This window comes from Erpetoichthys calabaricus, chromosome 8 (assembly GCF_900747795.2).
Source record: "Erpetoichthys calabaricus chromosome 8, fErpCal1.3, whole genome shotgun sequence".
NCBI lineage: Eukaryota > Metazoa > Chordata > Cladistia > Polypteriformes > Polypteridae > Erpetoichthys > Erpetoichthys calabaricus.
The window spans coordinates 137,273,744-137,301,243 of NC_041401.2; the positions used below are offsets into that span (position 1 = coordinate 137,273,744).

The following is a 27,500-nucleotide window of genomic DNA, read 5'->3' on the forward strand; positions in this document are numbered from 1 at the left end:
AATTATATTCTTGAATAGAAGCGCACTTGTTCTGTTATATTTGTACCTTTTGTGTAAGTGTTTATTTGATATTTGGACTTCAGGCTCAACACATTATACACTTCATGCCTACATTTTGTCAGTTATTATTAAAACATGAAAAAGTTTGTTTTAACGATGTATTTACTGTACATAGATTGTTGTAGACACGGAACACACATGAAATGCATGTGTTCCAAATAACGATATAGTATTTATAAAAGTTGTAATTTTGCTTGACTTCTCACTCTGTACAACCCTAAGCAACTGACACGCAGGTAAACAGACTTGAGCTGAGAAAACTGTGCATAGGTGGGGGCATGTGATAGCAGGCTGCTTGCTGCGTATCGACACATTTACAGGACAAAAGACGCTGATGGAGAGGTGCGAAGCGATTTAAGGTGGGACAGATCTACGAGTTTTTTCATGGCTCTGGTAATTCTAGTGTTAATTTGTGCCATGAATAAAATGGTAAAGTTAATTGACCTTTCATACTATGCTTTCAAAAAAATATTGTATAATTTGTGCCACACCCCAAATAATTCTTTCTCTCAGCTTTATTAAAGCTAGGCATTTTCACTGGCAGTGATACACCTCCAAAATCTGTTCCTGTTTTGAATGGTAATAGTTGTTTTAAGTGTAAGCCCCAGTTGGTCTCTGTTTGGAGTTTATATGTTTTCCACATGTTTGTGTGGGTTTCCTCCTGGTCCTCCAGCTTCCTCCCACAGTTTAAAGACATGCAGTTTAGGCGGACTAGGTGGTGCTAAATTGTCCCAAATGCATATGCATTGGGAGAACAGGTGTTCTTGCCCTGTGATGGGTTGGCATCCTGTCCAGAGATCATTCTTGCCTTGCAACCTGTGGTTTCTGGGATAGGCTGCAGGTGCCCCATAACCATTCTCTGAATTAACATTTTTGGAATGGATAAAGAGTAATGTTCTGTAATAATACTTTAGTCTCCCACTTTTATCTTTTAGTAATATTCATGTGAGAAAATATACTTTAAAGGAAAGACAACATTTGCATTTTTATTATATGGCCATTGTTTTTGTCTCTTTATGAGTCGTCACTATGATAATAATCCTTTTCTTGGGTCCCAGTACAGCACCAATTTTCTAATTTGGGTCCTCAGATTAAAAAGTTTAAGAACACCTGGTTTAGAGGTTTAAAACATATGCATTATCCCGTCGACCTCTATTGTTTAGATGTTTAAAGCGCAAGTGAAAGTAGCACCCATGTGATTCATGACTCATTCTATTTAGATCAAAATCATCATAATACAATATAGTAAAAACACATTTATATTAGAATGCATTAATTACTTTGTACAATTCATTATTGGAATTGTTTTAAACAGAATATATAAACATTATATTAAACTGGTATGGTTATCATCATAATCTTAACCATTCTAAATTAAAATCACACAACCTGTAATTTTTTTTTTACTGTATATTTAACACAGTATACATTCAGTAGGCACAGCTTAACGCCATATTATACTGTTGAATCAGGGAATACGTGTTACTCTAATACTTTCAGTATATTTTCAAGCAAGTATTTTCTTACATTCTCTTAAGTAGAAAGGTTAATTTGATTCTTCAGATTTAAGAGTGTATTTTGGCTTGTTTATTTGTACTTTTACTTAAGTAGATTTTTTGAGTACTTCCTCCACCAATATTTCATTGTAGCAGTTATTCTTAGTTTGTGGCTTTTTGGAGTTTCTTGATTTTATTTTTACATTTAATGTTTCTATTTTGGAATTTTAGCTTTATGCTATAGTCACCTTTGTCCTCCCTTACTCTAGTACGCAGGCAAGGGGTAAGTAAGTGTGCTATTTCTCAAAGCTGTTCTGTTTCCAATTTAATCAGTATCTTGTAAAAGCTTGAAGTTTACATGATGCAGTTATTCATTGGCTTGATGAACATAAGCAAGCATGCTTGTTCATTGGCTTGTTACAGTTCTAATTTTCTTGATGCAGTTAAAGCTGTTTTATGAAACTAAACCTTAAAGATTCAATGTTAAGTTGTTGCTCTGTTTCCAAGTGACGAGATTGCCTATGGTGGGGTGCATTCTTCCATGTGGCTTTTTGTTCCTCGGCTCATGTTGAGTGTCAGGCACTTTGTGACCTATGTGGCTTCTTTCTGGCACAAAAATTTAGGTTCTGATATTCCCATCTTGAAGTAAGGATATTGACTAGTTTCTCTTTTACATTTTGTTTTTAATTTAAACAGTATGTAGCTGGACCAGTTTTTAACCAGTTCTGCATAAATTTACATACAATATAATAAATGTTAATAATATAAATGTTACATACAATATAATTTACATTTCGCAAAAATATGTAATTTTATTCAGGCATATTTATGTCATTTGAGGTTCCACATGCCTACTGCTGGTAAAAGTTGTTTTGCAACTTGCAAAAATTGTGACTTTCTGTTACCAGGGTTTGCTGCAGTATTATCTGTTTCACAGTACTGCAAAACTCCTTGACTTGTGCAGAAATGAACATTCATCAAATATTTTTTTTCTTTCTGCAGCCAATATTAGAGTCCGGTGCAATTGAACTGCTCTGTAACCTCACCCAGAGTGAAAGCCCTGCACTCAGAGTGAATGGTATATGGGCGCTCATGGTAAGTGATAGTTAATTCTGTTTTTTATGTGGACTTTGTGCTCCCAAAGATGTCTGCTTTGCAACTCATATTTATAACATTTAGTATAATGGTCAGTCAGTCAGTCATTTTCAAACCAGTTAGTCATGAACAGAGCCACAGTGGGTGCTGGAGCCTGTCCCAGCTAGCATAGGGTGCAAGGCAGGAACAAACCCTGAACAGGGTTCCAGTCCATTGCAGGGTGAACATACACACTCACACACACACACACTTATGTATCACAAGTGCTCCCCAACTTGCATGTCTTTGGATTATGGGAGGAAACTAAAGCACCTAGAGGAAACCCTTTCAGACATGGGGAAATGCAAACTCAACAGGGAGGACTGGATGCGCAAACCCTGGTCCCCTTACCGGAAGGCAAAAGAGCTATTTAGCATAATACCAGAAAGCTAATACTTTTCATTTTTACCTGTTGTGCTTTACTGAAAATCAGAAGAAGATAAAGATTAAATAAAGAGTTAGAATGTGGGGGAACACTTTATATGCCTTTAAAGTGCTGGGAGAATAGAATAGACAACTCTTCTTATTGTTATTTTTGTTAATCTGAAAGAGTGAAGTGTAGAGTGGAAATAGTCCAGTAATCTGGCAAATTCTTTTTTTTATGGTTATTCTGCCACTCGGGGTACACTGGAAAGTAGTGGTATTGCACGGGGCTCTTCTTCTTCTGCCCTTTGACTTTAAACTGTTAGGTATACAAATCAATGTATTGAATAGCTGACTCTGCACTGTCGGCAAACAACAATAGAAATATAAATGGAAGAAATATGGATATTTTTTTTTTTAAATGAGAATGAATTATTTGTTTTTAAAGTGTTTTAAAGTGACAAGAATGTGTTTTGTGTACTGTTTCCTTTTTCACTGAAATTCAAAATGTCTACTTAAAATCAACAAGTTAGCATTGTCGTATTAATTTTATGTTTTCAGTAAAATTTTTCTGAGATTAATATGTCATATAGAGTAATTAACAATACTAGTATTTAAAAAAAAAATAATAAACTTAATTCTTATTAGATACAAACCTAAAATAACTACCATATTTTTTGCTCCACAAGACGCACCTGACCATTAGATGCACCTAGGTTTAGAGGAGGAAAACAAGAAAAAAAATATTCTGAACCAAATGGAGTACTAATATGTTTAATAAAATACAGCAGAATAATACTTCAACCATGTAAATTCAACAGTGGTATTAAGAAACATCATCACTGTCATTAACAAATAAGGAGAGACTTTAAGGTTCAAGCACTCTTCTAGTTTTATGGAAACCCCAAGAACTCCTCATCGCTAGTGTCAGAATTTATGAAGCTCAGTTGCTTACAATCACTTTGCAGGAGCAAGTACCTATCATCACACACGTTTGGACCAATGCTCCCTTAAGTTATATCGCCAGTCTAGTCCCATCTTTATTTGTAATGCCACAAAGTCCTTCATCTCGTTTTTGTTGTGGGTTTCCAGTTTGAAAAACGAGAATGCGGTGCAAGCACAGCCCTCGATTCAAAAAATTGCTCTGCATACCTGTTTGTCTCATCTGACAGTAGCTGAAAGGCAGCTTCAGGAAAGAACAGCCTGAAGTAGTCCAGCGGCTGGTAATCTGTCGAGTCCAACAGCAAAACCTACTGTCTTGTGAAGTCCAGTAGCCAGTTTGGCTCCCACGGATCAGTGTCTAGGTATTCCTCCCACACAAATCTTGCCATAGGTGCATCGGCTGCACGAATGCGCTCAGCTGGGGCGGCATCGGCTGGTGTCCCGATCAGCTGATGCCAGTTCCTCACTCTCTTGTTCGATCTCCTGATCACTCTCAACAAAAGTCCGACTCAGTTATAATGCGCAAAACATTTGTTTTCTGCACTCGCTTCGCTCCCTCGTGAGATGTCGATGCCATCTTGCCTTTGTTTACATTTGTTTACATTTTGCAAGACACGCAAGGATTAGATGCCGAGTCAATGAGTCTAACATTCCTCCAAGCACAGAGGGAATGCCTGTAACATAACAGTGAGTTTTGTCGCCCTCTACCCCTGGATGTTGACTTTTGTCAGGTAATACACATCATGGTCTGTGACGCAATATTCTCTCCATAAGACGCACAGACATTTCCAACCTTCCTTTGGGGAAAAAAAAGTGCGTCTCATGGTGCGAAAAATACGGTATTTACCTGTGAAGACCTAACATGTAGGGTTCACTCGAAGTGCAGACAGTTGTGCAAACCTCCATATATTGCACTGAGTTCATTTCACCTTTAAACTAATTAATTATTAAACACAGTTCTCATTCCTAAAATAAGCAACGTTTGTTTTCATTAGCCATCCATGTGCCTAGGCAAGTACTTAAACTTTTATAACTATCTTGAGTATTACAAGACAGGTGATTAATGGGGAGGAAGAAACTGCTCAGTTCTCCCCAAATCATGTGCTTCTGTAATACCAAGTACACACTGTCAAAGAAGTCTGTCTGTCTGTGTCTCTTTGTATGCATGTATGGACATACAGTACCTACTCAAAAGGGTTTTAATTTTTTGATATTTTGTACATTTTAGAATAATAGTGAAGACATTTAAAATATAAAATAACACATATGAGATTATGTTGTGACCAAGAAAGTGTTAAATCATAATTATATTTTAGATTCTTCAAAGCAGCCACCTTTTGCACAATCTTGACATTCTATCAACCCGCTTCACGAGCTGTAGCCATCTGAGATGCTTTTATTATACTGTAGATTTCCAGGAGTTCCCACATATTCTGAGCACTTATTGAATGCTTTTCCATTCCTTCCCAGTCCAACCCAGCCCAAGCTCTCTATTAAATGGTTTAGGTTGGGCAACTGTAGAGGCCAGGTCATCTGCTGAAGTCCTCTTTCACTTTCCTTCTTTACCAGATGGCTTTTAGACAGCCTAGTGGTATGTATTGGGCTATTGTCTTATTGGGGAAAAAAATAATACTCCTCCTAAGTGTAATCCAGATGGGGCGGAGAATTGCTGCAGAATTAGTTAAGCCTGCCTTTATGTTAAAAAAAAAAAAAAAAAAAAAGGGTTCACGGACAGTATCACCAGCATAAGACTATCACTCCGCCATCCTCATGCTTCACAGTGGTAATTATACATGCAGTCATCATTTATTTGCCTTCTCTGTGTTTCATGTACACAAAGCAGGTGGAACTGAAAATCACAAGTGTGGACTGTCAGATCAAAGGACAATTTACAATGGTCTAATGTCCAATGCCTGTGTTGTCTCATCTTATTTGTCTCCTTTTGTAGTGGATTCTTTGCTGCAATTCCACACTACCTTGTCAGAACACAACTAATTGTCTCAAACACATTATCAAGGATATAACTTCCACAACATTTTAAAGATAATTTTTTAAAGATATACACATACTGTAGTAGTTGGGATGATATAATGATTATTTTGTTTTGTTTTCAAAGGAAATTCATAAATTGACAGAGTTTAGCATTTGTTTTAGAAATAAATTTTAGGTATTTAAGCAATCATCTTTAAATCAATATTTTTTTAAGATTATAAAAACATGCAATTATGTGTGTCCGAAGATTTTTGGCTGCATTTAATATGTCTTATTTTCTGTTGAACTAGCAACAATTAGCAAAATCTTAGGTGTCCATCAATTATTAAAAGACAGGTTACAAAACTAGAATCCTTAGCCATGTGTCAGTGCTCATCAATGGATTTTTTATTGTAAAACTGAACAGACTAAAACAGTGAAATGCACAAATTGTGATGAGTAATAGCTGGATAAATAAAATATTGTTATTTCTCACCTAACAGAAAGTACCAGAACACCATTTAGTAACTATTAAAGTTATGTAATTATTACTTAGCAATAGCAGGATAATTTAAGGCCAATCAGCTATAAATTTAAGTTACTAGAATAAAAAAAATAACTGAAGTAAAATTTGATTCATACCATAGAGTGAAATCCATCACATTTTAAAGCAATTTACTGTATCTGTTGTGTCAGTGCGTAAATTCAGACATAACACAGTTGTAAGCAAAAAATTCAAATTAAGCATAATTTTTTAGCTTTAGCGCAAAAGTAGTTTATCAAAAGTTAGACATAGTCTTGAAAATTAACATTATCTAATGGTTAAAGCATGATTTTTGGAATAAATTATATCTAGAATAAAGAAAATGCTTGTTTATGTATTTATTTTTTTCAAGTCAGTGTTTGGTGGAAATTGATTCCTTTTATTGGCTAAAAAAAAGATTACAGTATGCAAGCTTTCGAGGCAACTCAGGCCCCTTCTTCAGGCAAAATGTAATACAGAGACTGAAGTTCTCTATGTTTATATACACACTCTAGGACAAGAAACAACATTGGTAAATCTTTAAATAAGAAATTTTAAATGTAAAAAATTAATAGATTCATTCAGGCTAGGGTTAATTTAACAAGAGAGAAAAGAACAATGTATTGTCAAGATCTCTGGATAAGATAACTGTTCAACAAAGTCTTTTGAATTTTGTAATGAGTTTTTTCAAAACAATGTGGATCTGTAGACAGGTTGTCAGTCATTCTGAGAGATGTAACCAATCCTCATATCTGGCCATAAAAGTCTTGTCTCTATTCAATCCATGTTGTAATGTATTAAATTTTAGCATGAGTTTAACTTCCCATTCTTTTCTCTCTTGCTGTGTTTTGAAGTTGCCCATAAGGACTGTGACTTTAAAGTCCCTCTCACAGTGTCCATGGCTGTTGAAGTGGGCCGCTACAGGAACATCTATGTTGCCATGTTTAATATGGAACCTGTGTAAATTCATTCTCTGGCGGAGTGTTTGTCCAGTTACTCCCACATAGAGTGGGAATACATTTTTCAGTGTATTTCCTAAACCTCCCCTCCTGGCATACAGACAACCACCAAACCTTCAACAACTAATTGTCTGAAGCTCCCTAAGTGAACCAACAGAAAATGACACATCTCCATGCCTACAGAAAAGATGCAAAACATGTGCCCACATTTATGATACAGACCGTATAGTTATACCACACTGCCGACTTGAACATCACATAAAGGGATCATTTTCCTGCAGATCATCTAATGTAGTCTACCTAATTTTCTGCATGAAATGTCCTGACACTGCACCCTATGTGGGAGAAACTGGACAAACACTCCGCCAGAGAATGAATTTACACAGGTTCCACATTAAACATGGCAACACAGATGTTCCTGTAGCGGCCCACTTCAACAGTCATGGACACTGTGAGAGGGACTTTAAAGTCACAGTGCTTATGGGCAACTTCAAAACACAGCAAGAGAGAAAACAATGGGAAGTTAAGCTCATGCTAAAATTTAATACATTACAACATGGATTGAATAGAGACAAGAGGTTTATGGCCAGATATGAGGATTGTTTACATCTCTCAGAATGACAGACAACCTGTCTACAGATCCACATTGTTTTGAAAAAACTCATTACAAACTTCTTAAGTCTTTGTTGGACAGTTATCTTATCCAGAGATCTTGACAATACATTGTTCTTTTCTCTCTTGTTAAATTAATCCTAGCCTGAATGAATCTATTAATTTTTTACATTTAAAATTTCTCATTTAAAGATTTACCAATGTTGTTTCTTGTCCTAGAGTGTGTATATAAACATAGGGAACTTCAGTCTCTGTATAACATCTTGCCTGAAGAAGGGGCCTGAGTTGCCTCGAAAGCTTGCATATTGTAATCTTTTTAGTTAGCCAATAAAAGGTGTCATTTTGCTTGGCTTTTCTCTACATTCATAATGGCTAACACGGTACAACACCCTAGTACTACTGGAAATTGATTGCAATTTTGCTGTAGTTGCTCTCATTGTATAACATTAATCTTATACTTGCAAATAACAACAACAACATTTATTTATATAGCACATTTTCATACAAAAAGTAGCTCAAAGTGCTTTACATAATGAAGAAAAGAAAAATAAAAGACAAAATACAAAATTAAAATAAGATAACATTATTTAACACAGAAAAGGAGTAAGGTCCGATGGCCATGATGTAGCTTGCTGGTTTTTCCATCCTTTTTGTTAAGGTCGATGCCTACGTTTCTTTTTTCCCTATGTCTCACTGGCTTAGATCAGATTTGCTTGTTTTGATTGTCTTTATGTTTCTGTTATCTCTTCCCGTTCTATAGCTATATACAGTTGCCAGGCAGCAGCATCAGGAAAATAGTAACATGCAAACAGAAGTCACTTTTTGTACCCGATTTTAGTGGTGCTTATACTTTTTAAGTCAAAAACTCAATTTTGTGGATGCCGAATTTTTAAAATAAATACAACTAAGCATCTCCTTGCAGGATAGCAGCATTTCTCGATTTTAACAAGCATCTGAACAACACAAATTGTTCAGCAGATTTTTTTTTATTATTATTAGTTTAAGTTCTACGGGTACATCTCAGTGATGACTGGATCTGCTGTCCAACGCAAAAAACAGTTTTTGCTGGAAATGAAGACTTGAAATTGAAAAATCCTAACATGTTATATAGGGATGTTTTGAGTAACACAGCCTTGGCTGGAGATATTTAAAATTTTCATTTCAAATTTATATATTCAAAATGTCAATACATCCATCATTTATCCAATCCGCTATATCCTAACTACAGAGTCACAGGGGTCTACTGGAGCCAATCCCAGCCAACACAGGGCGCAAGGCAGGAAACAAACCCTGGGCAGGGCGTCACAATTTAGAATCGCCAATGCACCTAACCTGCATGTCTTTGGACTGTAGGAGGAAATGGGAGTACCCGGAGGAAACCCACACAGACACGGGGAGAACATGCAAACTCCACGCAGGGAGGACCTGGGAAGCAAACCCGGGTCTCCTAACTGCAAGGCAGCAGCACTGCACACTGTGCCACCGTGCCGCCAAATGTCAATACACATTCCACTATATTTTAAATGTGAATATGAATTTCACAGCCCTACAAAGAACCAGGTTTTACAGCCAGGTTTTAAAAGCTAGTGTTAAATGTAGTTAATGAAAATCTTCCTTTCAATACATTAAGAAAAAACTCTTTTTATATTCCTTTTCACATCATTTAACTTCAAAAGGTTACTTACTCCACAAACATTAACACAATAGAATGTAATACAGTATATTTGTCAGGGATGATCTCAAAATAATTTAGATGTATTATAAATCAAATAAATTCAAACACTCAGTAGATCATGTAAATAGCTTGGGACTAGATCAGAATAACAATTGGAAGTAAAATTTGAGAGGCAGTCCAAACTGCAAGAAAATAAACTAATATAGAAATGCAGCATCTCATAATTTCTAGCACAGTATCTGACCTCACAGACAAATCATTTTGACAAAGGTAAGTAGTTTTCCACGTGTTTTAACAATGCTTTGGTGTGCTTAGGATGGCAATTTCAGAAGATAACCTGTGCATTTCAGTTGTACATGAGATAAACATTTGTGACAGGTGATCTGGGATGGTTGAGTTTATAGCTGTTGAACTTTCCAATCTTATGCAATTTTGTTCAGTCAGACCAATGGAAATAATGCTCCAGTAATTATGGAGGTAGGGTTTGCATGTTGGATTGTTAGGTGGTAAAATTAAGTTTAGGTTGTTGCTGAAATTAACTCTTGAGGATACTGCTCAATATCACTTTAAGACTGTCAAACGGCTTGAATTGAATTAGATTTGGAAAAAGTTATGTTTTATTAGTATCTATCTTTAAAAAAGTTCATGGACATCCTTGTACTGGTGTTATTGCTGTATGTTATTTGTTCATCCAGTAATAATAATTACAATACAGATTTCAATGTAAGTAGTATGTGACATACCAGCAGCCTGATTATAATTATGCTGATAAAAGGTATTTGGTAAAAAATTATTTCCATTAATTTAATTAATAAAGCTAGTCCCTGATGCATAAAATATTGAGGGCTTATTTTCTTTTAGGATGTGTAAATATGAACATATCTCACCAATCCTTCGGTCACTTCATTGGCTCCCTATCCATCTCCGTATCGAATACAAACTCTGTTTGTTCACTCATCAGTGTATCCATAGAAATGCTCCACAATATCTTAAAGAACTCCTTATATTACAGTCCACTACAAGAAACCTCCGTTTTACAAATACCTACCGCCTTCGCCCCCCTGTGACCAAACTTCATACAATGGGAGACCGAGCCTTTGTAGCCGCTGCTCCACGGCTCTGGAATGCTCTACCAGAGAGCCTAAGAACACAGCAGATTGTGGGCTGTTTTAAAAAACCGCTAAAGACTTTTCTATTTAGGAAAGCTTATTAACAAGAATGCAATAATTATTGTTGTTTTATGCTTGCCTTGCCTTTGTTTACTCTTTTTATGTTGCACTTTGAGATTTACTGCTAATGTAAAGTGCCCCTATAAATAAAATGCATTATTATTATTATTTTAGACTCATTTAACAGCATACAACATTCACAATTAGACATACAGTCAATATGTTTATTAGTACATAGTAAATAATAGTAGAAGTTGCTTCATTAGTTGAAAATTATTCCTTACATGCTGTGTCACTTCCTTATTCAGCTGTCTAAAAGATGCTTCTTTTCTATTTGTGGTAAATTGTATGGACTGCTAAAACTTTGTTCACTTGTCCGTTTGCCTGCTCATAATTAAAAGAAGAAACTTTTTTTATGTGAACTGTTTTTCGTAATTTAGACCAGAAATCATTCATAATATAGTACATTCTTTAGTGCTTACACAATTGAATATTCTGCACAGTACATGTACAGAGTGTTTTTTTTTTTTAAGTGTAAGCTCCGCTCCAGTTCAATTCTTGTATCTGTAAAACTGTTTAACCCCCCTGTAAGACAGGGAATTGTAAAGGACTGGTGTTCATCTGAAGTTATTAGGCATATATTTATTATATATTGCTCCCATGTAAGTATTACAGAAAAAGAAAAAACATTTTGGAAACACCTTTTATTTGTGCATTTTTTTTTCCATTGGTACCATTTACTCCTAAAATGTAGTTTTAATTTCCAGTAAGGGTCGTGCAGTGCTTTTTACAGCATTTTTCGCCTTAGAGGGGTTTTTTGCTGTTTTTTTATCTGCACAGGATCAAAGCTGAACATGTGAGAGTGAAGTGAGTGTCTGCGTCACCCGGTACTCTTATTAACTGAATAGCGCATATCAACAAATGGAAGAAGGAGAAGGCTGTGTCCAGTGAGATTGTGAGTTTAGTTTATTTACCTTCATTTAAATTTATAGTAGTAAACGTGTTTAGGGGCTAGGGTAAACAAACTTGAGAATGGTACTATGTAATTACATTAATCTGTGCACAGACAAACTGTTCTTAGGAGAAGCTGAGGAGCTTGATGCAGCATTAAGTGACCGTCAATGACAGGAAGAACATCATATAGAGGTGACAGTAGTTCTCACCTTAAATTGTATGAAAATGTAGTTTTTGTAGTTCTTGTTTTTCGTGACATCAATCCATTTTGGATGTCTTCAGAACAAAATGGCAACTCATAAGACCTCTCGAGTTGTAAGCAAGACTAAGTAGCTCTGGAAGGTTTCCTCTAAGCAAATCCACAGAAAAAAGTAACTAGTGGTAGTACAGAGTCTTAGTTATCAGGAGGACAGGTAGAAAAAAAATTTATTAGTAATTAGAAGTTTTGTGTGTTGCCTTTCTAGTGGACGCTCAAGTGACCACCCAACTGGATGTAGGGTTAAGCTACTTAATTGATTTGACTTTTCCTTGACCATGTACAGGCAAATAACATACAGCATGCAAGGGCAGTCTAGGTGGTAAGCTTATAGACAGACCTGACAAGATCATCTGACCAAAATTTCTGCCAAAATCTTTACTAGTTCAGGTAACTTTGAATACATGATGAAGTTTGACACATGTCTCCAATCTTGATATAGGATCACAAATTAACAGTGTTGTATAAAGTACCTGAAATCCACACTTGAATAAATGTACAAGTATCTTACCAGAAATTTACTTTGATACAAGTTAATGTTTCCTATTAGTATACTGCTTGAGTAAATGTCTTAAAGTATCTCATGTTTTCTGTACTTAAGTATCAACAGTATTTTTCTGATATTAAATGTACTTAAGTATTGAAAGTAAAAGTAAATGTTGTTAATAAAAAAGTAGGCAAATTTTATAGAATTAAGTTTATTCATTTAAGCATGTACACCGCCTTAGCCTATTTTACAGTTGTGGGAAAATTAGGTCTTCACAATTTTCTTCCTTCCATTCTTTAATTCACCCCGCCTTTCTTCACTCCCTCCCTTAATCTATCCCTCAGGATACAGTTAGTTACAGGATTTAAAAGCTACTCAATAACACACAGTTACATATTACTTTTGCCCCATCTGCAACTAGCCCTAATTTGTGCCACTAACTGTAACAATCATTTTTTTTTGTTATTAACTGAATTTTGAATACTCTTCTTTAATTTGCCACAGCCACGAGTATTCCCTCCCCCAGTGTCAATAATACACTGAGGAAAGATCCGAATGATAGGTAATAACTTATAAGAGTGTTTCACAATAATGGACAGTTTTGTCCAGAGTGTTGCTTTGAATTAATTCCACAGAATTCAGCGGTAAACAGTATATTTGTGATTAAGATGTTATCAGCAACAGAGCAGTAGCATAGGTGGTGCGAACTGTGCACCCACACCAGGCGCCGCTCTTTGAAGGGCACTAATTGACCTTAATAAAAACATTAATACAGTAATCCCTCCTCCATCGCGGGGGTTGTGTTCCAGAGCCACCCGCGAAATAAGAAAATCCGCGAAGTAGAAACCATATGTTTATATGGTTATTTTTATATTGTCATGCTTGGGTCATAGATTTGCGCAGAAAGACAGGAGGTTGTAGAGAAACAGGAACGTTATTCAAACACTGCAAACAAACATTTGTCTCTTTTTCAAAAGTTTAAACTGTGCTCCATGACAAGACAGAGATGACAGTTCAGTCTCACAATTAAAAGAATGCAAACATATCTTCCTCTTCAAAGGAGCAAACAAATCAATAGGGCTCTTTGGCTTGTAAGTATGTGAAGCACCGCGGCACAAAGCTGTTGAAGGCGGCAGCTCACACCCCCTCCGTCAGGAGCAGAGATAGAGAGTGAGAGTGAGAGAGAGAGAGAGATAGAGAGAGACAGATAAAAAAATCAATACGTGCCCTTTGAGCTTTTAAGTATGCGAAGCACCGTGCAGCACACTTAAAAGCTGCACACAGAAGGTACAAACGTGAAGATAATCTTTCAGCATTTTTAGACGAGCATCCGTATCGTCTAGGTGTGCGAACAGCCCCCCTGCTCACACCCCCTACGTCAGGATCACAGATAGTCAGCGCAAGAGAGAGAGAAAGACAAGTAAGTTGGGTAGCTTCTCAGCCATCTGCCAATAACGTCCCTTGTATGAAATCAACTGGGCAAACCAACTGAGGAAGCATGTACCAGAAATTATTGTCCGCAGAAACCCGCGAAGCAGCGAAAAATCCGCGATATATATTTAAATATGCTTACATATAAAATCCGCGATGGAGTGAAGCCGCGAAAGGCGAAGCGCGATATAGCGAGGGATTACTGTATCACTGAAAATTAGTAAAACTTTTATAGATATTTCCCCTTACTTTTTATGATTTTGTAAACAACTTGCACATTGAAAAGTGTTTATATTGTCTTTTACAACCACAGCCAAATTGTTGGAAATAAAAGTGGAGTTCTAAGTAAAAAACAATGAAAATGACGCACTGCTTGAAAATCGCCACACCACTAATATGTAAACACACAACTGAGCGGTGTGTGCCTTTATTGTCTGAACCACGATGTACAACCAGTCAATACGCTCTCATAGTGATCCTCTATCTACTCGTATGTCTATGCTCTCAGTGTGCTTCTGCCGTTATTTAAGGTAAGTTAATTTTGTATAGTATATTAGCATATGAGGTGCAAAGTGTTCAACTGTTACGCACAGACATGAATCTTTATTTTTTTATAAATTGTGTTAATTTTATCAAAGTTTGTAATTTGTTTATGTAAATAAATAAAATTCCAAAATATTTTTTTGTTTTCTTTGTAAATACAGTAAATTTGTTTTATCCATTTTGATCGAAGAAGGATGCTTAGTTTCCCTTTCTACACCAGGCATCATTTTGCCACTCTACAACTCTGATCAGCAACATTAGCTAGATATCCCAAAAGGCATAATGTTAATTATTATGATAACTAAATTAAATTAATGCACAGTTTGGGAGCATTGAGGTAAGTTATTGTGAATAATCAACATGCTTGCAGACAAGGATCTCTGATTCACCACTCGCTTCTAGTCTGTGTTCCAACTATATATACAGTGTATATACAGTGTGTATATATATATATATATATATATATATATTATAATTTACACACCGTGTTTCCCCGAAAATAAGACCGGGTCTTATATAAATTTTTGCTCCAAAAGATGGACTAAGGCTTATTTTCAGGGGATGTCTTATGTTTATTCATGTACAACAATATACATTCATGTCATCTTCTTCTGGAATATCGTCATAACTGTCCACATTCAAACCCTGAATTCCAGCCTGAATTTCTTGCTACATTAGCCGCTTTTAGGATCCTATAGGATCGAGGTGCGCTCTTCGATGTTTGATGAATGGTTCGATGTGGTGAAGCAAAATGCTGACATACAAATGCATTCGTGGTGCTTTTATATTCAAGCGTCGCATATTCCCCAAAGTAGTGACTCGATATATTTTAAAAGTCTCACATACTATCTTCTGTGCTGTCTTTTTTTTTACCTTTACAATAGCATCAGAATGTATGGTGGCATATTTGAGCCACAGAGAACAAAAATAAGGACATAATGAAAATGTCTATTTAACCTCGAAATGTCCTCTTTAACCTCGTAGTTTACTTTATCATTAAAGCAGACCGTCGTAAATGTCATCTTAAAACCAACCCAGTTGTTAAATCGCTACGCGCTTCTGGGGCTTCCTCCTGATCTGACAGCACCAATAGATTGCCACACAGAACACATTAACTTTATGATATTCCAGCTTTCTGCAAATTTACAATTCTTAGATTTATACTTGATATCACTTTCATGATGAAATACATTAATATATGTATGTTTCATTTTGCATAAAAATCGTTAACTTTGTTTCAATAATGAATACTGCTAATAATTACACTTGTGGGATGGTACGGTGGCAGAGCAGTAGCGCTGCTGTTTCGCAGGGAATCACGTCCCTTGTGATCCCTGCCTGGAGTTTGCATGTTTTCCTGGTGGGTTTCCACAGTGTGCTCAGTATTTCTTCCAAAGACATGAAGGTTTGGGGATTTGGTGAAGCTACAATGACGTTAGTGTGTGTGTGTGCTTGTGTTCACCTTGCGATGAGCTGATGCCCCATCCTGGGATTTTGTTTCTATCTTGCGCTGATGCTGCTGGAATGGGCGCATCCCCTGATTGATGGATGTAATCATTAAACACCCTTTTCAGAGATATTGTGGAAAGGTGTCCTCAGAATTTAATGGATGTTTCGGCACACGTGTCGTATCACGTGAAGTATAAACCTAGCCTTAGGCACTTTACTTTTGAGCTGACAATCTTGACTAGGGCTTATTTTCGGAGTAGGTCTTACTTTCGGGGAATGTTTGTATGTATGTGTGTGTGTGTGTGTGTGTGTGTGTGTATGTATATGTGTATGTATATATATATATATATAAATATATATATATATATATATATATATTTTTTTTTTTTTTTTAGCAAAGATGCTTAAGGGAAGTGTAACGGAGTAAAAGTATACTTTTTGCTTAGGGAATATAGTGAAGTAAAAGTGAAAATTGTCAGAAATATATAAACTCAAGTAAAGTACTGATACTCCCAAAAAATACTTAAGTACTGTAACAAAGTATTATTACTTCATTACATTACAACACTGCAAATTAATGGATTAAATTGCCCTCTGAGACAAATAGGATGCTTTAAGGAGAAATGAGTCATAATGTCTTAACAACATAAAATAACTGTCCCAAATTTGCCTAATCCAGTTCAGTGTCGTTGGGTGCTGGAGCCTTTCTTGGCAACATTGAGGACAAGACATGGACCAATGCTGGATAGGGCTTCAGTCCATGTCAAGGCCCACTGAAGTATATATCTACATTCTTACAATACCAATTTAGAGACTATTGAGTGTGTGTTTACTTGGTTAAAGTTTTTAACTTGAGAATGAATGGACTGAATCTTATGAACATTTGTGGAGAGCTTGCACTCATTATCTGATCAGATTTTAGATAAATTAGAATTATTTACCTTTGTTCTTTTAAAGTTAAAAGTTGCTCAGTTCATACATTTTGTTTGAAAGAAAAAAACTTTTGTAATTTTCTGTTCAGTCTAAAGTATGAGCTACAAGCTTTTAAAATTAACATTTTTTTACATATAAACACCTAAACTCTGCAAAATACCATTGATTTAATCTGATGCCTTTGTTACAGTATCAAAATGTATGTATCTGTCAGGTACTTTTTTGTTGTTGTTTAAAAACTTTTTCCTACTTAGAGTTTTGAACCAGGGACACAACTGTTTTTTGGCCCCCTTTCATTTAATGAAGTGAAATAGTTATAGCTGTCAAAAACTGTACCTAAGGACATGGGCAGTGACTCATCATAAACATTGAGAAGGGGGAGGACAAAAAAATTTTAGGCTTACAACATTGATAATAATCCACCAGTAATAATAGTAATCATCCTCATCATCACCATGAATCTGGCATAACATAGGAAACACAGACTCTGCAAAATGAAAACAAATCATTAAGGCAAGATAACTGCAACTCTTGGCTAAGGGGTAATTTAAATCAAAGTATAACCATCTCAAATGGGCTTACAGTTAAAACTTGCATTAAAACTAAACATGGATTTGATTGTTTTAGAGACATATAAAATGGCAAAAAAAGAAGAAAAAGTATGTCTGCCAAAAAGGCCTGATTGCTATGTATTTTATGAAGTGTTATGCCTCAAACATGTACTTTTCTGAGAGGGTCTTGCAGTTAGTCACTGATGTAATCCAATGTCCCCCTCAACATTCTGGTATTGTCAAACTGCTCTTTTGCATGAACCTCCTCTACGTCTTCTTCCCATCAGTAATGACTCCTCTCTCATGTCTTCTGGTTTCTGTGTATGAATTTGACAATGAAATTTTAACTCAAAGCATGTTTGAGCACTTGCGAACAGACAAACTTACAGATAACCAGTACTGTAAACAATTTGAGAGTTGGCATGTAAGCAGCATGTCACTTGTTTTCTTGATTATCTTTTAAGTAATTTCTGTCTGATAAATTATTTTTTTATTAATTTTGCAGATTCAGAGGAGGAGGAGGAGAATTGATTCAGTAACTAAATGATCAAATTTAGGCCAGAAAATGAAATTCCAAATATTTCATATATTTAGTAAAAAAAAAATAATTGAAAGAAAGTAAACAGATATGACTTTAAAGTGAACTATGATATAAATCGTAAACTTCAGTGGTATTTCATCTTACATATAATTTGGTAAATGTATACTGAAATTCATACTGTTTACTGTATTCTTGTGATAAATATGGAGAAAGTCTTTTTGTTTTGAGTATATAAAAGAAAATAAATTGGACTGAATCTTATGAACATTTGTGGACTGCTTGCAGTCATTATCTGATTTACCATCATACTCCTTCCCCAATCGGGTCGCACAATTGCTACCCTACCCAATACACTGCATGAATGTGTATTGAACCTTTTGTGCCACATAAACACACACCTCAGTACTTTGCTGCAGGCTATGGTTTCCTTTTAAATTCTCCAGTATGTCAAAATTTGCTGTTCCCCGCAGAGTCCACAGCATGTCGAAGAGAATGAGGTGAAAGGTATGGTGGTTTGTTCACCGTGAAGTCTAAAGTGCGCTGAAAGGGATGGGATGGATTATGGGAATTGTTCACATAACCACATTTTTTTTTTAGTTTTGAAATGACAACAATCTCCACACACTGGAATTTTCACATTGTTTTCAAAAAGATCCATGTCCATGCTAAAATGCCTTAAAACACATATGACCTAGACCTTCACCTAAATTGGGAATGTGCACTTTGGTGGAAAACTACACAAAGGTACTGTGAAGTGAAAAATTCAAAGTCCAGTGGAAATCATATTCCTGTTTGCTTTATTTGCTTTTAAAACTATCAGCACATGCAGGACTCTGATAGCATGTTTACAGTACAAAAGAAGAAAAATTCTTTCAAGGAACCACAGCAAATTGCCCCATGTCATGTTATTGCACTGATTACAGTTGAAAGTAAAAATTTTCAGAACTGCCAGTGTTTGTCTCATCATTAAATGAAAACATTGCAAATGTTAAAGGAACACTTTTTTTAAAAATAAAGTGTTTAGCTCTGTTTATTTGTGAGAGAATTGAATGCATGGAGTCTACAGCAATTAAAGCACATCTTGTACTAAACATTTGCAAAACTAACTCAATAGGGGAACATATACATAAATAAATACATTTGTATGTGCCTGTGTCTATATCTTCACTTTACTGCATTGTGCTATCGTGTCTCTCCTTGTCTTGTAATATTGTGAGCTTGACTGCATTCTACTGGTGTCCACTTCGTTAAGTGCCTTGTTATTAATTTAGCTGTGGAATTCACTCCTCCTTACTGAACAGATTAAGTTTAAGTAATAAATGTTGATTAGAGGCTGTCAACTGATTTATTTACATTCTGATTTTTTACAGAGCTCTGAATTTTTCACTTCGTGTAACGCCACTAGCAACAGGGTTTATCACAAAACAATAGCGAGTGATGATTATTTGACTTGTACAAATGTATACAGCATTCAAACTTTACAAAATGCAATTTAGATGCATATGGGTAAGCAGCACATCAGGCGCCATGGAAAGCATCTCTATTATGACTGCTATGTTGGAAAAGGTTTTTCTTCTTTGTCAGTCTAGCGCCATAGTCTCATCACCTCACAAGCTCGTCTATCAGTTCCTCTTTTCTTTCCCTTTCTTATGCACATCTTTGCTGTATATCTTTTCAAGCTGAATGTTTAATAGTTTGTGAGATGGGTGTTGAGGAGAACATATTTTCATGCTACAGAAATAAAAGCTGTCTGTGATGCATCAATGGAGTTTTTTCAAATACCATTGCAATAAACAATATGATAAATAGCGTCAAGCATGTCACTCAGCACAGATCTCATACTGGAATGAATTTTTGTAATGTTACTACGCAATCATGATGACGACCCATAGTTTTAAGAAATGCTGCTCTAGTACATTAAAGGGGCAGAGGAGGGTTTGTCCTCCGTGGAGTCTACAGCACATTGGAGATTGAAAGAATGAGGAGCCAAGCACAAGGTCTTTCAGAAGTACTTTTTACTTCTAAAATGCTGGTATCGTACCATTTTAAAATTGTCTGGGTTTTTTTTGGTAATTTTTTTAGTACTGTAGTACCACTCAGTTATTGCCAGTTATTGACTGGTAAATTCATTGTTTGGCCTACACTTGATAAAAGGAGCCAATATTATTGTTAAGCTTTAATTGTTTTTACACACTGCTACATGTTCTGCTTAATTGTATCCTTTCACCTGTTTGCTGCTGGATATCTATGTCTGTATCTTTTTTGTTACTTGAAGGCAATGCAGCCCACTTTTTCATTTTGCTTTTATTCATGCAGGTCTTATGTAAACAATTTAGTTTCAGGCAGTCTGGTTTTCTTGATTAAAACTGTTTTCCTTGCCACTTTGTTTAAAGACTTTGTCCAATTTCATATTTGATCAGCCTTTTGCCTACACTTGTTCACATCCCCAATTTTTAATTTGTTTCAAAAATTTGAACGAATAGCTTCCGACTTTTATTTGTATGGCTTTGTATATCTCTGCAATTGGGCTAGCCTTATCAATTCCACCTCTGAGGAGAATTGCACTTTTTTCTCTTCTGTGGTTAACAAAAAAAATCCTCCACAATACTTTTTTGTAATATCTCAGTGTAAGTATGAACACATTGATGATCCAGAAAATTTTGGTGACAGGGTATGCTTGAAGAATGTGAGTATAAGAGAAAGATTATTAGATAATGTCTCAAATATTTAATAATTTTGAAACTGAGTATCTGAAATTTTCTTCACTCATTATGTGTAGTCGAGTATGTTCATATCTTGTATATTTTTTTCTCTGTACATTTCTTTTCATACTCACTTTGTGTTCACTGTCACAAAACATCAGGGGTTTGCAAAGGGGATACTCGCTTGTAGTTTTCTTTTGTGGTTGTGTTTATAGTTACTGCCTTGTATAAGATTTAAAAAATTGAAAGTTTAACCATTGAATTAAATACCCAAAGTTTATAATGACCCTGACAGTCTTGTTTGTGATGTTCTCTGTTACATGTTTTACTGTGACAATAAGCACAGGCTTCCTGTAAATATGTAAAGCAAAGCAAAAAGATACTTTAAGTTTCATTGTGACTTACATTAACACGTTTACAGCAGCCTTCACTTCTCTGTCTGCCGAAGTCCATGGCGTTTAATTTAATTCATTGACAATGTGGTTAACCCTTTACTATAAAATTTAGAGTATACTAAATGTGTGTGAGCATCTTAAATTTTGAAAATAGTAAGAATAAGAAAAGCATATAACACTATGTATTCAAATTGCTCTGCTGCCTTTTGCGTCTTGTTAAAATAATAGATTTTTCTGAAAACAAAAGTAATTCAAATGTTTTAATGAATGTTTAAATTTGCCTTTATGTTGATGATCACTAATAATAATTTTTGCGGTTATTTTATGTTATTTTTCCCCAGAATATGGCATTCCAGGCCGAACAGAAAACTAAAATGGATATACTGCGAGCACTAAGCACAGAGCAACTATTTAGACTGCTGTCTGACCCTGATGTAAATGTATTAATGAAGACATTGGGGCTCCTGAGGAATCTGTTATCAACACGGCCGGTTAGTATGACTAGATGTGTAAGCTGTAATTACTGAGTAGTTGCTATATATTGTACTATAGGTTTTTATGTATTTACTACATACATTTTAGTTAATGTATTCATTATGTACAGTACTGTAGACAGATGTAATATTTTGTTTTATGATTGATTTTAGTTTTACAGTAACAGAAAAGTAAAATTTTAAATGTTTACACTTTGATAATGCCTTCCTATAGTATAATAGAAGCAAATTAAATAACTCTAAATACTGTATAAACTTTTCATTGTCCTACTGTAGACTGGTGCTTTCTCCAGGGTTGGATATTGTCTGTAGCTCAATGCTGTCACGATGGGCACCCGATAACTGTGACCCTGTACTGCATAATCAGATTTGAAAATGCATAGATGAATGGAAGATTTGTTTTATTAATGTTGTTTTTGCTGTGATTCCATTATTGAAATTACAGAGAGATCCACTTACATTTTGCAAGCCTAATTTAACCTCCTTAAAAAAATGTAAAAAGCTTTGCATTTTTTGGCTTGAAAAAGTACCTTTTTATTAAATCCCATCTTTTTACTGTAAAATGTGCAAAACACCAAAAGTACAAAGTCAGAAGTGTGGAAAGTATAATAATGAGACAAATAATAATTATGAATAATAATAGTAATATGGACAGTACACTGTACATTTTTAATATATTAATTGTAGCTTAACTGTACTATTTTATACAGTAAAGGCAAAAACATTTGATATCAACATACCCAAACAAAATTAATTTCCTGAAAATAAAAAAAACTTTGAGGGAGTGCACAGATCTTGGGCATATAAAGCCCTAAATATAATGTTTGAAATAAATAGCAAATCAGATTTCTTTGAATTGTTTGTTTAAGTTGCCAGTATTAGTAGTAAAGTACAGGAAAACTATTTGCCTGCATCTGTGTTTTTCCACAAGCATGGGTCCATACGCAGTGTTTTGCGAATGTTTTCAGAATCAGACCCTTTAAAATTCTATTGTTACTGGACTGTAATCAGGATTTCTATTGCCTGCCCACATGCACAATATAAGTTATTTTTCAGCAAATTTCTTAAAGGCAATAAAGCAAATGTGCTTTATGTATAAGCAGTATGACTCCTGTGCTCTGGTGGCTCTCACTTTTTATACTTTAAAGAAACTGCCCTCATAAAGATGTGGTATACATTATCATTGGCCACTATCTGTGTAATATTATTCTTATTGCTTATTTTTCATTATTAATTATTATTATTTGAAGTCTAAAGTCAATGCCTGTAGTGTGGGCTTTGGATTTCAAACCCTGAGACTATGGGTTCAAATCCTGTTACTGACTGCTACTCACACTAAAGACAGTATAGTCAGGACGAGGTCTATAGTTTGCATTCTGAAATATCAACATTACAGTCAAATGGCTGTGCATTTTCCATTTATACTTTGTTTTTATTGAGAAATAGTAAACTAAAAAAGGAAATATTCATCAACAACAAAGTTATTGTATGATGTTGGATGGTAAGAAATTGTAAACCTGCAGGTTCGGTTTCCCATTCGCTGATTCCATGCTTGCATGAGCACATCTATTAAGTAGCTTGTGTTTTAATACTATAAATATGTATATGTTTTAAATATATTATTCTGATTATTATTATTATTATTATTATTATTATTATTTTAGAATCTGCCTTTACCCAAGGTGTCTTATGATATGAGTTTACATGCCAGTTGTTTATGAATGTAGTATTGTGTTTTTTGTTTGTTTTTTTTCTTTCTCAAAATTATTGCCTGCTACGGTTGGTAACATTGTATGTTCCATTCTTCTAGTGACAGCTAATGAGGAAGCGGTTAGGCATGCATGTGAAGTGACAAAATTGAACAGATGTTATAGGTGTACATTTAATCCTGCATACGGTCAGGGGTAAAATTAATCTGCTTAGTTTAGGTTTTTGCAGCAAGCAAAAAGCAAATGTTGTGGACGGTACAGTTGTATAGCCAATCAGAAAACCGTATGCTGCACGCAATCCAGTAACAGAAATCTATAAATAAAGTAAATGTTTAGTTTTAATCCAATTATTTGCTATAGATAATTTGAAACAGTGAGATTGAGTGATGCAAAGGCCTGTGTTTATACCTTCAGATTTTTGGGGCCTTGGCTTGGGGGTTGATATTGTTTATTTTATAGCACATAAAGTACAAAATATTTTTTGTTAATTAAGAAGTATTACTGACTCATTTTCAGTATTCAGTGTTAAAACAGGTAATTTTTCTTAGTTAAGTACACTCATTGATATCAGCTAGTCCACATGACCAGGAACGAATGTGCAGAATTCATGCAGATCCAGTATACTTTAAGTAAAGTCAAGTTGCGTGACTTTATTGTTATACCATTCATACACATTATTGCAGCATACAGTGGCATGAAATAACGTTTCCCAGAACCACGGAGCAACATATATACATAAACACAGGAAAATTGCAAGGCAGGTAAAAATCTATACTATAATAATAGGTATGTAAATAGACAGTAATAAATAAATAATAACAACATATAATTAAAAACAACAGTAGTACCAAGTGTAACAAATGTCCTGCCTATAAATAAGATACTACTGAATGAGCAGATCTAAGGGCAGGGGGGCAGCACAGAGTTCAGACAACCAAGGTGTAGAAGATGTTGCAGAACCTGACAGAACTGGTTTGAATGCTACAGTGCCTTCTGCCAAATATATGTCAATGTATTTTATATAGGACATTTAAAAGAACATAGGAATGCCAAAGTGCTTTACAATAAAAGAAGTAAAAACATACAAATAACATAAAAAACATAAATAAAAATAAAATAAATGAACATAAATAAAAATAAATAATAAATAGAAGTAAGATTATATAATCACAATGAGGAAACCATCAGACAAAGAGACCGTGTAAGGGGCGGGAGCAGTCCTTCACAATTTTATATGTTTTGAGGATGCAACACTTTATAAAGATGTTTTTAATGGAGAACAGAGAGGTCCCAGTACTCTTTTCTGCAGTGTGCTCTACTGTATCTGTTTTAGGACTTTATGGCCAGAGACACTGCAGTTCCCAAACCAGTGATGCAGCTGGTCAGATAGCACTTAATAGAATATGGTGAAAATGGGGGGAGGTAGGCTTTCCTCCTTCAGCTGCCAAAAGAGGTGGAGGTGCTGCTGCACCTTCTTGTCTATGGAGGTGATGTTAATTAACCAAGTAGGGTCAACTGCCAGGTGCACACCAAGGAATTTGGTGCTCTTGACCAGTTCCACCACAGAGCCATCAATTTGCAGTGGGGTGTGGAGTGCATGAGCCTTCCTGAAGTCAACAATTATCTTGTCAACATTAACACTAGAATTACCAGAGCCTATGAAAAAACTCGTAGATCTGGCCCACCTTAAATCGCTTCTTAAATCCATTCACACCTCTTCGCCAGTGTCTTTTGTCCTCTAAATGTGCTGATAAAGACAAGCTGACAGCAGCTGGCTATTCCATCCCCCCACCGACTTAGAATGTGCACGAACTTCTCCCAGCTCATGCCTTGATTGATTATCTGGGAGTGAAGTGGAGTTTTAGAGTGGAAATAATAGATCGTTATTTGGAACACACGCATTTCATGTGTGTTCCGTTTCTACAGTAATTTGTGTAAACACATTGTTAAAACAGAAAGTTTTTTTATATTTTAGTAATAAATGTTACAAAATGTATGCATAAACTATAGAATGTGTAAAGCCGGAGTTCCAAAGATCAAATAAACACTTGCACAAAAGGTTCAATGATGACACAATAGTTTCCGAGGCGTAGCGTGCTAAGATTTGCCTCTCAGAGCGTAGCAGCTTTGCCGTGCCTCACAGACCTGAGTTTGATTCACTGCTGGGGATAAAGTTACTTTTTTTTTCTTTTTAACCTCAAATGGACATAAAATTTATAAATTGGTATGCACTGTCAGTTAATGAGATCGTTATTTTCATGTGGGATGCTCCTTTTAAAATATTTTTTTAACAATTGAGACTGCAATTAACATGAACAACTGTCCTTATAACTGTTATTTTTAAGATCCATAACACACAGACAGACAGAGCACTGCGCAATAGAGAGACAGACAGGCAGAGATATACAAACAAACAGGGAAGGCACATGTACTGAAAGAAAAAAAAGATCTACATGTGCGTTGTTCCTGCTGCACAGGATATCGCGTATTAGTTGAGGTATAGCTGCGATTCTTGGGAGACAACGTACCAAGAATTATCATAGAGATCCGGGTTCGAATCCTGCTCATGGGCCATTGCTGAATGGAAGAATATATCTCTAAAATATATATATTTTTAAACTTTCTCTTCGACGAACGGTGCTTTGAATACTACTTTGCAGATTTAGTTGTTTGTTTTTATTTTTTGATTAAACAAAAACTGTTTAATGAATGATTGATTTGTTAAGGAACACATGGACAACAAGCATAGTTAACATCACAATTAAACAAACTGCCTGCAAATTCTATTCAATCATAATTATAACAAATAATAACGCATTTCACTTACTTAAATAGCACCTTTACCATGGTCTCAGACGCCCGCACAGATAATCAAGAGGGGTACAATAAAAATGAAAGCACAATAAGATTGAATAAATAATAGTTCACAGCCTTGTTTTTGTATGTATTTATAAAATTTGGGAAGTAATATATTCTAGTTGATGCTGACATTTAATTAATTTGAAGTAGGTAAAAACAAATATTTGGAAATATTGCAAAGGGAAATGTTTATATACTTAAAGTAAACAGCACACACACCATTTAGTTAATTATACAGTGGAACCTCTAGATACGAGTTTAATTCGTTCCAGCACTGAGCTTGTATAGCGAATTTCTCGTATCTAGAACAAACTTCCCCATTGAAAATAATGGAAATCCAGTTAATCCGTTCTGCACCCCAAATATATTAACATAAAAATCAATTTTCCTAACAAATAACACTGATAAATTATATATACTGTAGTCTACCTTTAATAAATAACACTGGTAAATAATATAACTGATTATTAAAAGAATCAAAACAGGTGTCCAAAGTGCAGTAGAGCATTCAATAAATCTTTAAATAAATAATCCTTAAAACAGTTGTGAAGTGGAGGTTTAAAATACACAAGAATAACAATCCTTTAACACGAGGTTAAAACGTCAAAAGGATGCCGTCTTTAAAAAACAGATGACAATCCCCGGTGCTTCTTCTCTGTTAGCGTCTCACCTGCGGGCTCTGCAACAGGCGAGACACTCTTAATGCAGCTGACCTTCTCTACACCGTCCTGCTTCAGCTGTTTGGCTCGCCTGTTCAGCTCACTGTTCAGCTACACGCGAGCCTGCAGTCACTCACTCGCCCTGCCCGCCCGCCCGCCTGCGCTTGCGCTCGCGCGCGCTCTCTCTCTCTCTCTCTCTCTTCTTTTCTTTTACTTTTTCTCCCCCTTAACCGGCTTGCGCTTCTCTATATATGCGGGGAGCACATGGCAACTGCAGCCCATCAGCCACAGGAACAATCATGGATGTGGGCAGTTTCCCACCTGTGCACTTAAGTGAGAAACGCAGATACCGCAGATCGCGGCTCGCAACTGCTACCACGCCCCCTCGCTAAGCCGCGAGCTATACCCACAGCCTGGCTCGTGGCTCGTTACGCGAACCAATGCTCGTATTTAGATCTGAATTTTTCACTCATACTTTCCTCGTATTTTGAATTTCTCGTATACAGAGGTGATCGTATCTCGAGGTTCCACTGTATATATCTTCTTCTTCTTCATTCAGCTGCTCCCGTTAGGGGATGCCACAGCGGATCATTTTTTATATATGTTCTGGCCAAATCAGGCATCAGAATAGCA

At 35.6% G+C, this 27,500-nt stretch overlaps 1 protein-coding gene across 1 annotated transcript in view; it reads left to right on the plus strand.

The window, feature by feature from the left end:
• Positions 1–27,500, plus strand: part of armc8 (armadillo repeat containing 8) — a 207,029-nt gene that overhangs the window by 134,381 nt on the left and 45,148 nt on the right. Inside the window, 2 exon segments of the mRNA XM_051931260.1 lie at positions 2,559–2,651; positions 21,488–21,637. Of these exon segments, the coding sequence (XP_051787220.1) occupies positions 2,559–2,651; positions 21,488–21,637 (243 nt within the window).